General features: G+C 39.7%; 1 protein-coding gene across 1 annotated transcript in view; it reads left to right on the forward strand.

Moving 5' to 3' along the window:
- Positions 1-12,277, forward strand: part of TG (thyroglobulin) — a 158,398-nt gene extending 146,121 nt beyond the window's left edge. The window contains exons 46-48 of the mRNA XM_075024393.1: positions 6,303-6,443; positions 7,214-7,404; positions 11,926-12,277. Of these exons, the coding sequence (XP_074880494.1) occupies positions 6,303-6,443; positions 7,214-7,404; positions 11,926-12,041 (448 nt within the window). The 3' untranslated portion in view covers positions 12,042-12,277. The remainder of the gene's footprint in view (positions 1-6,302; positions 6,444-7,213; positions 7,405-11,925) is intronic.
- Positions 12,278-12,551: the final 274 nt, after the last annotated feature.

Here is a 12,551-nt window from a genome sequence, read left to right on the forward strand (position 1 = left end):
TCTGCAAATCTGCTGGTATTAATATGAAGGGAATGTAGATGTGTGCAAACAACCACATTTAGTACTTCCAATATTCCCTGGAAAAATTAATTTTAAATTTATTTATTGAAAATAAACACAGAAATAGACCACAAGATCATGCAGTCAGTGGCATTTTATATATAAATCATATCCTCTTCTCCAGGCACATGGTTGTTATGAAATCTTATCTTGACTCAGATCAGCAGATTTATCACCAGCTCTGTAAGTCTGGATTTCATCTATGCTGTTGAATCCTATCAGCATGTAAATGACCTATTCTCACTAAACCCAAGTGACAGTGGATAGGCGTTTTGTTTTGTTTTCCTAGTTCCTAGTGATAGGCCAATGGGATACTGAACGGGGTCTTGAATATGAGGCTAGGAGCTCTAAACCGTGATCCCATCTCTAATACAACTCCTTTCACAGAATTGTTAGAATGAGCAGTTATACTCATAAAAGTTTACATTTAAAGCATTAATGGTTTTCTTATCTCACAAATCTGTTGCAGATCACCAATATCTGCTAAGTTTAGTGACTAACATGAGCTTGAGTATACTGTTTCTTCTACATGTCTCAGACAATCATTGTAGCTGGAACAAAATGAACAGATCTCTTTATTTCATCTCCTGAAGAGACTGGGTTGCAATGCTCTAGCTGAACTGAAAGTTTTGTGCAGGCATTGAAGAAGGAGTTGCCCAGTAGACCATTTATGACTAATGATGCTACAGTCCCCAATGTGATGAGGCTGGGAACTTGAGCTTCTGAAGTTATCTGCTTAGGTTTTGGGGTTTTGCTAGGCCTATGTAGCTAGGCTATGTAGCCTGGCTTCATATCACATAGGGTAATGAGAATTCTGGCCAACATCTCTAGTCAAAGCTGGGGGACACTGAGGAACATTTGCGAGTGTAGTGGGTTGACCCTGGCTAGATGCCAGGTGCCCACCAAAGCCGCTTTATCACTCCCCATGCTCAGCTGGACAGGGTACAGAAAATATAATGAAAGGCTCATGGGTCAAGGTAAGCACAGGGAGAGATCACTCACCAATTACTGTCACGGGCAAAAAAATTTGACTTGGGGGAATTAGTTTAATTTATTGCCAATCAAACCAGAGTAGAGTAATGAGAAATAAAAACTACATCTTAAACATCTTCCCCCCACCTCTCTCTTCTTCCCGGGCTCAACTTCACTCCTGATTTTCTCTACCTACCCACCCCCGCGGCAGTGCAGGTGGACGGGGAATGGGGGTTGGGGTCAGTTCATCACACATTGTCTCTGCTGCTCCTTCCTCCTCAGGGGTAGGGCTCCTCACTCTTCCCCTGCTCCAGCATGGGGTCCTCCCCGGGCTGCAGGTGGAGATCTGCTCCCCCGTGGACCTCCCTGGGCTGCAGGGGGACAGCCTGCCTCACCAGGGTCTTCCCCATGGGCTGCAGGGGAATCTCTGCTCCAGCACCTGGAGCATCTCCTCCCCCTCCTTCTGCACTGACCTGGGGGTCTGCAGGGCTGGTTCTCTCACATGTTCTTACTCCTCAATCCACTGCAGTTTTTCCCCCCACTTCTTAAACATGTTCTCCCAGAGGCACTACCACCGTCGCTGATGGGCTCAGCCTTGGCCAGCAGCAGGTCCATCTTGGAGCTGGCTGGTATTGGCTCTGTTGGAAATGGGGGAAGCTTCTCACAGAAGCCACCCCTGTAACCTCCCACCTACCAAAATCTTGCCACGCAAACCCAATACAGGATTTTTCAGGCTTGGGCTTGAGAAATATGGTTGCTAGACTATATTTGTTCCAAACTTATCATTCATTAAAAAAACCCAAAAACCCCAGAATGCCCAAACAGTATCCCTTGTAAAAAAAGGGAGTGCTAGTGTCATAAAATGACAGTAGATTGAGTATAAAATTGTATAAAAAGGAGTATGAAGAAAATTGGCTAAAATTTTTTGTATGAATGAAGATAGAATGAATTTTGAAGTGAAAATATCAATTAAATTCCTCCCACATACTATTTAAGATGTGGTGTCAGGTTCTTCAGTAAGCTTTACGTTTCCATTTGTGTGGTTCTCTTGCCTAGTTATCAGTAAAAAAATTTAAAGCACAAAAAGAAAACGAAACTCATGGCCACACATTAGTTTCGTGTTCTAGACCACATATATATTAGAAAAGCATTCTGTTATTAGTTATCTGTGCTTTATGAGGACTAAAATATCTATCATTCTTAGTCAATACAGTTAAAATGATTGATAAATAAGTAACCCTTTGGTATGTTCACTAATGACAAACTGATTCTTCTTCAGCTTGCTTTTTCATCCTGGGTAATTTACAGATAATTCTTACTGAACTCAAGCTAGAGTTATGTTTATCTTTTTACTTTTAATTTTAAATGATTGGATAGCAGTGGGAAGTTCGGTATTTTGGTATAGGATGTCATTTGAATTTTGAGTTACTTTACATTGGCTTCTATCTGTGTGTAGAGTTTTAAAAAAGAACCAAAAACTACATTAAGCCAACTAAGAATAGAAGCTGTGACTCAAAAGGCTTTGAGATTAGTTGAAATCATTACATTGGGAGACTAAGGACTATTTTTAAATTAAAGAGAAAAAAAAAAAAAGAGAAGTGTTAGGCTACAGTCAGTCATTAATCATCAAAATGAGTTTCCAGTTTTAAATAATTAGACAGATCTAGGACAAGGACAAAGTTCAAAATGAGATGTATGTCTGAATTCGCAATGGATCATTGTGTGAGGTCTCTGCAGCTCCAGCTCTAAGTTGTTCATTCAGTTCTCATGTAAAATAACATGGTGGTCTGCCAGATCATATTCTGGTCTGCCTGCCATGATTATGGATAGCTAGTAATGACAATTCCATTTTGCAAACAAAATTTTTGAGGATTTCTGGGTTGTTGTTTGAATTTTGTTGGGTTTTTTTTTGTTTGTTTGTTTTTTTCTTTTTTTTTTTTACTGTTCCAAAAGCTTGTGGTTAAGATATTCACTTCAACTGTTGGAAATCTGGATTTACATTTATGCTCTGTTTGATTTGGAAAAAGAATTTGAACCAAATCAACCGTAACCTGGGTATTTTTGTTCTAAATTCTGACCTTCTCATCTTTTAATCTTCCCTGTTGAACCTGTTCTTTGCATGCAAAAGTAACCACAGTTCTATAGAAAGAACAGTGGAGTATCTGATGGCTAAGAAATCACTTTCTCTCTCTTACTTGGAAAACTTTAAATGGAAACTCCATCTCAGGCTTGAGGAAAATTTTCTCAGAACTAATACCTTCCCAATTAAATGGGTTGGCACTGTATAATGAAAATTCCCAGCAAGTGATATTTCAGGGTCTGCTGTTAAATTATTGGCTATGAATTTCACAAAGTTTCTGATTTTACCACCTGTTTTTCTGTAAACTGGATAACTGAACTCCAGTAGTGCCTCCTTCTGAAGTGAAGTAATAATTCTTCAAGGGGAGCTCACTTTAGTGAGAACAAAGTGGTAGGGTCTGGCTCCTGGCTTCCCCATGGTTCAATTTACCAGACTGTCATACTGTCGCACAAGAAGAGCTGTGAATCTCTTTCTAAAAAAGTTGACATCTTAAATAGAAAGGTGTACACAGAAGATCTGAAGTGATACCTTTGCATGAAGTACTAGTCCCGTGAAGTCACCAAAGCCAAGATTTCATCCTTACACGTAACTACATTCACCGCTGTTATTAAAATTACAGATCTGTTCCTTGAAAAGGGACTTCTGTAGGGGAAGTTAGTTGCTATTAGTTTGTATTCTGTAAAAACGCTTTACAAATCCCTGTCGTCATTGTCTCTGCAGTCGTCCCTTTTATCAAACTGTCCTCTGAAGTCCAGCAGTTGCTGGGCTCTACATTTCCCTCTTTAGAGTTGATGTTGGTGAGTCACCTATATGGCACCCTGGGGTATCAGGATTGCAGCTGGGAAATGAAAACCTCCCTGCAGAGCTAGCAGTGTACAACAGCAAAGCTGTATGTGCTTGTCCGTCACTCCTCTCTTTCTCTCACTACACTTTTCTTCCAGTGAAAAAGTGTCACTACCTGGTGCTAGCTTGAGTATGCTCAGAGCTCCTACAAGACTCCAAAACCCTTGTTTGGGTATTTCTGGCCCTTTTTCACTCACTCCTCTCTGGCAATAACGGATGATGATCCAAGTTTGAGGGAGGAGACAGAAATGTTCCCCTGATAGCGGCCACCTAAATGTTTCACAGTGGTCTTTACTGCTTTTCTGTGCGTGTGCCTGTTTCCCCTCTTAACCTTATGTTTTCTTTCTCAACCTCTTGCTGTTGATACTCACCGGCCAGGGTGTGGTAATATCAACCAGAAATGTTGAAAGCAGCCCATGAAATTGTAGTTTTGTATGACTTTATGTCTCTGTATCAAACCCATTCCAGTTGTACAAATAATTTCAACCCGAGTAAGTTCTCTGTTTAGGAGTTTGCTGAATTTTAGTTTGGGCTGTGACCTTAACAGTTTTCACCTCTAGAAACATGCAGGCTGAGAACACAAGTCTCATTTGGAGGGAAACCCTCAGTCTCAGCTCACTCGTTTTAGATTTAGAGCTAAGTTCACCTCTGCTATGCCTTCCCTAACTGGGTCCATTTGTCCCTTCATTGCATCTCAAGTAATTTCATGTCCTCTCTTCTATTCAAAAGTGACTCTTCACTGAAAAGAAAATAGCTCCTTTAAGTATATAGTACCTTTGCTGCAATACTGACACTAAACATTGCTGTAATACACTGGGCCAAGCAAATTATTTTTAAAGCAAAATTATTAAACTATGATCTTGCTTAATCCTTCTATAAACATTTGGGGAAGAAAAATATGCTTTAATCTTGTTTCAGTTCTACATTTTTTTGGTGAATAATCTGTGAATAATTCACTTTCCAGATGCAAAGTATTACTGAGGTATTATGATAAGACTAAGGAAAATACAACCAAAGATGTATTTCATTTAGAGGGTTGTGTGTTTGTTTTTCAAAATAGAGGCTTTGGTGCCACCACTCATAAAATGTAAAGGAGTCATGTTGCTTTCAGCCCACCTGCCCATAATGGTTTGAATGACAAGCCTTGTTCCATTAGAGGTAGTATCAGCATCGTATCAATGCTGCTGTCCAAAGAAAAAAATAGTTTCAGGTGTGCCACCTTTTGAGAACAACCTCTGCAGCCACTGTAGATGAAATCTTGCTGAGTGGATCTGGGATTTGTTTATTCCTGCCTGACATCTGTTCCTTCTCCCAGGTTCCCCGATGCTGTCTGCCTTCATGCAGCATTTAACGGAGTCAGTAAGACTTTTGTCTAAATGTGGGATACAGAAAACACAGTTGGACCATACCAGAAATGTCTCCTTCTGAGCTGTGGTTCAGAGCTACATGTTGAGCATAGTTTAGTTATAATTTTCTTAGTAGAAGTTGGCCACTGTTTTTCTGCAGGACTTGAAGATTTTGAATTGTGTAACCTTTGTTACTAGGTCCTACAAGTGGTGTTGTCTTGCCTGGCCAGTATTGTCTCTGAATTGTCGAAATATTCCTTATTATATGTGTTAATTATTACATGGAACTACACAATTGTTCTTTCTTAAATCTGATCTAAGTGATTATCTCAAGCTGTTTTGACTTGACTGCCATATAAAACCTGGGGAGAACAGACTGTATGAACCAAAACTACCCAGCCAGCAGAGAAATTGGATTAAAACTATGTCTAAGAGAAGTCTTCATAAACATCTCCTATTACATCTTTCCTTATCCAAAGATTTGGGGCAGAATCCTGGCCCCAATGAAGTCAATGGAAAAACTCCAATTGCTGTTAAGAAGGGCCAGGGTTTTATTCCAAGTCTGTGAAATAAACCATAATTAACCTTCCATCATGGCTGCCAGATTCCATGTCACCACTTGCTTCCACTTTCTGAATTTAATTTTAGTGAAAATTCTGTACAAAACTTAAGAGGCATTTAAGGAATAGCCAAGTGGCTTTCTGCCTCTATCACTTTCTTTTATATGCCCACTTAATTTAGAAAATGTGCCCTGCTGTCTTCCACAATTTCCTCTTGTAACAAATGTTAAAGACCCTGCATTAACTTAATCGCAAATTCTCTTGTTATTGTTTGGTCTTCTTTTATGTTCTAATTTAAAGAAGCCCCACAGCTCACCACATTCTAATTAATGGTCATTAATTATATAAAACTTTGCTTTATTCTCTGAATTAAATTATCTCCCTTTCCCCCCAAATAAATAAATGATGGTTTTAATTGTCTTTATATAAATATTTTTTTAGTTCAGGTCAGGAGCTCTTGCTGGACGTTCAGTATGCATTTGGACTGCCATTCTACCCAACCTATGAAGAACAATTTACTCTGGAAGAAAAGAGCCTTTCCTTGCAAATTATGCAGTATATCACCAATTTTGTAAACTCTGGGTAAGTATGTGACATTTTAAAATTGCTATGATTGCAGAGGGGGCAAGGAATAGAGAGAATGTAGTCCAGATCCTGCCCTCACTCAAGTAGCCTCCATTTCCTCTAGCAATTTGTAATCCTACAGAGGGGGCTTTAGTCAACACTGCTGGAAAGTCATGGCCAAGTTGTCAAGCAGATACCAAAGATCTGTAGTATGACACTTAGCTAGAAGAAACAGGAATTTTATCTCCATGGAGCAGCTACAAATTCTACTTAAATATATGGGACTACAAAGGCCTTGGTGTTGTTTCCAGAGCTTAGTTCTAGGACCGCAATTCTGAAGTCCCTTGGCTAAGAGTTTCCTTATTCCCAGAAGGAAGGGGAAAGCACATGAAGACACAGTGCACCCTTTGCCAACTACTCTGTGAATAACCTCAGCTTTACTGTGCTGTGGGTGCTCGAGAATGAGGAGTATCCCTGGAAAGCCAATGTGGGCACTGTGACTCTATGTGCTTTTTAGAATACCTTGGGTTGTTTTGGGACCGAGGGCTGTCGAGGCTGTTCCTAAGCCTGTGTCTATACAGGTTCTGTGAACCTGTTCCTTAGGAAGTGAACCGGACTGACAAGTTACTGTCAGATGAGACACAGTGGATGATTCACCAGACTTGACAGAATTTGAACTCTGCTGGTCAGAGGGACTGGATACACATTTCCTTCACCTAGCCAATCTCCTTCTGCATTTTACTGTTCATGACATTGTTTTCTAATGATCATTTCTCCTGTTCCCTTAGAAATCCAAACTACCCTCATAGTTTCTCAAGAAGAATGTCAGGGGTGATGCCCCACTGGCCTATGTATCTGTCAAATGATGACAGTGATAACTACAAGGAGTTCACTGTTTCCTTGCTGACTCGTAAAGGATTGAAAAAAGCAGACTGTTCTTTTTGGTCTGATTATATCAGAAGACTGAAAGCATCCACAGGTAAGCAGAGTGTTTCCTGTCATTAAATAAAACCCAAATTCTCTGCTTAATGTTTTCCTCTGACTGTAGTCCTGTTATATCAGTGTGGAAAAATACTGTTCATAAATGAAACATCTTGCATTGTCCAGGGTATATAGTTAAGACTCTCCAGAGACCGAAAGGATGCAACACAAATTTATTTTATAGCAGATAGTGTATAATAAAGTTTTGTTGTTCTGGGGTTAGACCTAGGGGAATCTTCCTGCGGTGATGATAGAAGATATGATGAAGCTATATCTTCTAATAGTTTGCTCTCTATTTGCAGTCATAATATAGACTTTGACTAAACTGGAAGACTAGGTATATGGGCCTCTTTTCTCTACTGAAAGCACCTAACATGAGAATGTTGAGATTCATAAGACTTAAGAGGAGCACAATAACTTCTATCCACTGTAAAGTTGTAACTGAGGCTTTAGATATATCTCATTATGGATTCTGCATGCTTTGACTTCACACTAGATAAGTTTCTTTGTTTTTTTATAGCTGTGCTGGTTATGTCCCTTGTATTTCTCCTTTGTCTCCATAAATTTCCATGCAGCTGCGAGATTCCTTCAATTTTTCTTACTTTTAGGACAGTAAAACCAACTCTGCTGAGATTTCAATCTGCTCCTCTGTCCTGAACTCTCAATTTATTCTGGTAAATAAACTCCCCTTCATGTCTGTGTATCTTATAAATTAATTTGGATAGCCTCAAGAAAAGCAAACAAAACCATCCCTTTTTGGCATTCAGAGATGTTTTGAATTATTCTTGGAGGCCTGCAAGCTTACAAGTGTTTTTTATGTCCTAAAGACTCATCTTCACAGTGAACACAGTCCAGGTCCTTCCTGCTTTGCGGGCAGCTGCACTTCTGGGAACAAAATGTACTCTCCAACATACCAAGATACCCAGGCTGTCTATGCCTGACAGACCACTTCCAATGGACGGAGGCTGATGTTTGAGCAACACAAAACTGTAACGTCTCAGAACCATCAAGTTGGTGGTTCTGATACAAACACAAAGCATCAATGCTCTTGTTCAGGAGGCAGTCTGAATCATTACTCATGGTCTTTCTTCAAAAGTGGACTCCAGATTTTGCTGTAGACCTTTCAATCAGTTTCCTGGTATCCCTCAATGTCTTTCAAGCTCAGAGGAGATATTTTGGTCTCTCTGCTGGCTTTCTGCTGGTCGAGATATTCCTAATTTGCAAAGCTTGATTCTGATGATTAAACAGTCCTGGGTATAGCTTCTACATCTTTTGGGACTTCATCTGGCAGCATTATGGCTGTGTAATGCCAGACTGAGTGGAAGTCCCAGCTCTGGCAGAGCGACTGTTGGCCAAGCACCACGGACAGAGGCTCTTCCCTGCTCTTACAGAAAATCCCCCCAAAAAGTGGGAAAATATCTACCAGGGCAGATTGTTTTTGAAATGGAGAAGGTTTAAAACCATCCAAACTGGCATAAGAACACAACAACATTTGTGTATGGCTCAGTCCAATGGTCTGCCTAGCTCAATATCCTGCCCTCGTCAGTGGCCAAAACCAAATACTTAACTGTTAAAAATGAAAATTGAGAGAGGGAGAGAAAAACACACTGAAAGAGTTCACGAAGGAGCCAAATTTTTGAAAACAAGCCACACAGTGTGAGATTTATGGAGTATAGATTGTCAAGGAGAAGGTTTAAAAAGTACATGTCAACATGTTATTCTGCAAGCAGAAGTGAGTACGCCCTGCCTGCTCTTCAAGCCAGTATTTGCTTGGCCTCAGCACCATGGTAATGCAGCTACACAGTTGACTTTTACCAAATTCCATCTCATAGCAACGTTGGCTTGTCACCTTGGTTTGATAGTCATCTTTAGTCTTATCTCACACTGGAATACTGACACTTCTCATACAACTTCTACTTAAATAGGCATCGCATCAAACCCACTTCTGCTCCAGACCTCAGCATAGGATGGTAACTTACAGAAACTCATGATGTGGGTTTCTTGATAACAATCTGAGCCCACCTCCTGTGAAAAAAGATTCATAATGTTCATCAGTTCAGCTAGAAGGACTGTATGAACTTCAGATGCTGATGGCTGAACACCCTCAATTTCTTTTTGAGAGGATTTTGTGCTGAAATTCATGCCAAAGCAGTGTCTGTCCATGAGTACAAGTTCATCGCTTGCATTGCTCCCAAAAATTACATTCTGCAGGTGTGGACAAGTGACTGTAGAATGTGTTCAGTCAAGAGAACGGAAATTTATTTTATTTTATTTTATTTTATTTTATTTTATTTTATTTTATTTTATTTTATTTTATTTTATTTTATTTTATTTTTTTAAGTCCCTAGACATAATGTTGCTGCTCGGTTGGTGTGCCTCGTGGCACCAGTGGTAGCTTGCTGTACCTCCCTTCAGAACTGAAGTACTGCACCTCTGTTCTTACCTGGCTGCTCCAGACTCTGGAGTGCTGCCAGGCTGTCGTATAGGATCCTGGCATGATATTGGATGCTAGATTTGAGAAAGCAATGCTGCAAGCCATTTTTGGATGATGTACCTTGCACTCCATCCTGAGGGGGAGGTATTTGTCAGTCAGCTACTGTGAGATCCGATCTAACACATACTTAGTGGAAAAAAGTGCAGTTTCCTGCCCTTCAATAAATATAAATCTTCATGATAGTGTTTTTGGATTGTATGATACTCTGTTCATCCTGACTGCTGAGTCTCAACTGTTGGGTGTTGCAGTTTGTGGCCTCATGCCAAGTAGATGGAGTTTACAAGTGTGGCAGCAAGAGGCATTGGTAATGAAACAATCCAGTTTTCACATCCAAGTGCAAAGCTGTAGAGGGTCTATTCTGATGCAGCCTCAACCAACTGTGATGAATCCTGTTTTGTCTGTCTCAACCCTTCCTTCAAATCAGTATCTTTCCAGCTTCATATATCATCTGTGACCTATAAGCAAAAAAAAAAAAAAAATCAACATATTTCAGTAAAATGGAGAAGAACTGGACAAACCAGTGATCATAAAATCTAACTGCAACTGGCTTTTCAAATTTTTTTCTTGATCCTTTGTTTACTGCCATGTGAAATGTCTTGACTTAGAAATGTCAAATTAGGGATAACTAAAGCCTCACAGCTCTATATCTTAGACCTTAGGTCTCAGTCCAACAGAAAACTGAGTTATTCCTAAACTCATAAATTGCAGTTACTGGAATAAAGTCTCTCATATTCTGATCTCTTGTACAGATTAAGTTACATGTCTTTTAGGTTATTCACTGCTGGATCTAGAAGCTGTTGCGTACATATCCAGCTTAACTGTTACCTGTAATTTTCTTTCAATTTAGTAAAAATATTGTCCAAGTTGTCGATGTTTCATTTTGTGATCAGACTGCAATATTTAATGACAGAATATCTCATTTGACCTGGTATATAATTGAAGATAATTTAACAAAAGTCGTGTCATAAATGCACTGATTCTTCATGGTATTTACTGACAGTGCCTTTACAAATTATGGAGGAAAGTTTGACTCTGATTCAGATGATCTATAAATCTGTTGAAGTTTTATTTGAAACCAGTTTGTAAAGTTGGCATTTGGGGGGGCAGTTTACCTGGGGAATTATGAAAGTGATGGTGCTTGAAAAGGTTTGGATTTAGTAAACGGAGTTCCCGTGGCTGCATTTCAAAGACTTGCTTTATGTTCTGAATTATGATGGTTTCCATGGGAAACATCAAAACGAGAAACAAGAAGAGTGGCCATTGTGGAAAAAAGCTGTGGATGGCTTTTTCCAGGGAATGTGTTAACAACTTGAAATTCAGTTAAAAACAGGAGCTCCAGAATATTTATGCATATTCAGACAGTACGTCTGAATGCTAAAATTCCCCTTGCATAGCGTGGTGGACTATGCTGCCTAACAGTGATTCCCACTATAAGGGGCTTCTCACTGCATCCCAAACAGGTAGACTTGGATCCAGTCTACATCTCTTACTCATGTAACTGGTGTCTAAACAGAACCAGTCCTCCTAAAACAAGTGCCTCTGTAAGCAATGTTGCAACTGGGGAGAAGGAGATACCTTTAGTGTCTCCAAAGTGAAATCTTGTCTGCCTAACTCATGTGCCTAAATTTAGACATTTAGGCATACTTTATGTGTCCAAGTTAGCCAGACTGGACCCCACCTGTAGAAAATTCACAAATTGTTCCCCACACTTTCTGCCTGGTAGGTAACTATCAGGAGATAATACAAAAAAGAGAACAAGTCTTGCACAAGTGGAGTGCAAACTATTCTGCATTCCAGGGGCAGTTATTTAAAGCATACTGGAAGCATGATACTTAATTACCATTAGGTGATCTGCCATTACCCTAAAGCATTTTGCAAGTGGACTGCAAACTGAGAAAAATAGCTTCCTGAACATTTATAGCTGCATAAAAAGGCTCTGAAGTGTCATTGACAAAGTGTATACCTTCTAGCCTGCTGCATAAAGATATGACATTTATTTTAATCTTAATAGTATTGTCTTTTCAGGAAGTGCAAGTAATGGAGAGCCATCTGCAGAAAACAGCCCTAGTGAAGCTCCCAGTGAAGGACTTACCACCCAGGAGAGCCAGCCACTGGGAGACAAGGTGGCTTACAGCAGATAGAAAATCACAGTGCTATTGGATGGGTTTGTCACACGATTGTACATCCATGCAACCACGTCACACCAGGTGAACAAGTTGCTTCCTTTAGTTAACTTTCTGAACAAGTACAGTAGACCTTTCAAGAAAGTAGTTTTTCAAGAAAATTGTTGAATATGGCACAAAATAAGCCCTACAGCTATTATTTTAGGTCAAAAGAAACTGTAATTTGAAAAATGAAGTATCAATAAAAACTGCAAAACCAGAACAAAAGTACTTGGACTTTATTTTTTGCAACTACTCAAATGCCAACACATTGTAGTACCACCAGCCAGAAAAGGATGTACACTGAAACTTGAGAAGACCCTTAGCTGATGAGGCTTAAATTTGCCAGATGTCATATCTGACTTGTTCTTTTTTATTACTCATCCTATCGCAAGCTGCCAATAGGAGTGGGAGCCTGGTTTGGCACTCTGGAGAAAATTAAATCTTGAAAATGGGAAGGGGTTGGATCCAGGAAGAACAATGTAAGAA

Source organism: Buteo buteo, chromosome 3, assembly GCF_964188355.1.
Source record: "Buteo buteo chromosome 3, bButBut1.hap1.1, whole genome shotgun sequence".
Taxonomy (NCBI): domain Eukaryota; kingdom Metazoa; phylum Chordata; class Aves; order Accipitriformes; family Accipitridae; genus Buteo; species Buteo buteo.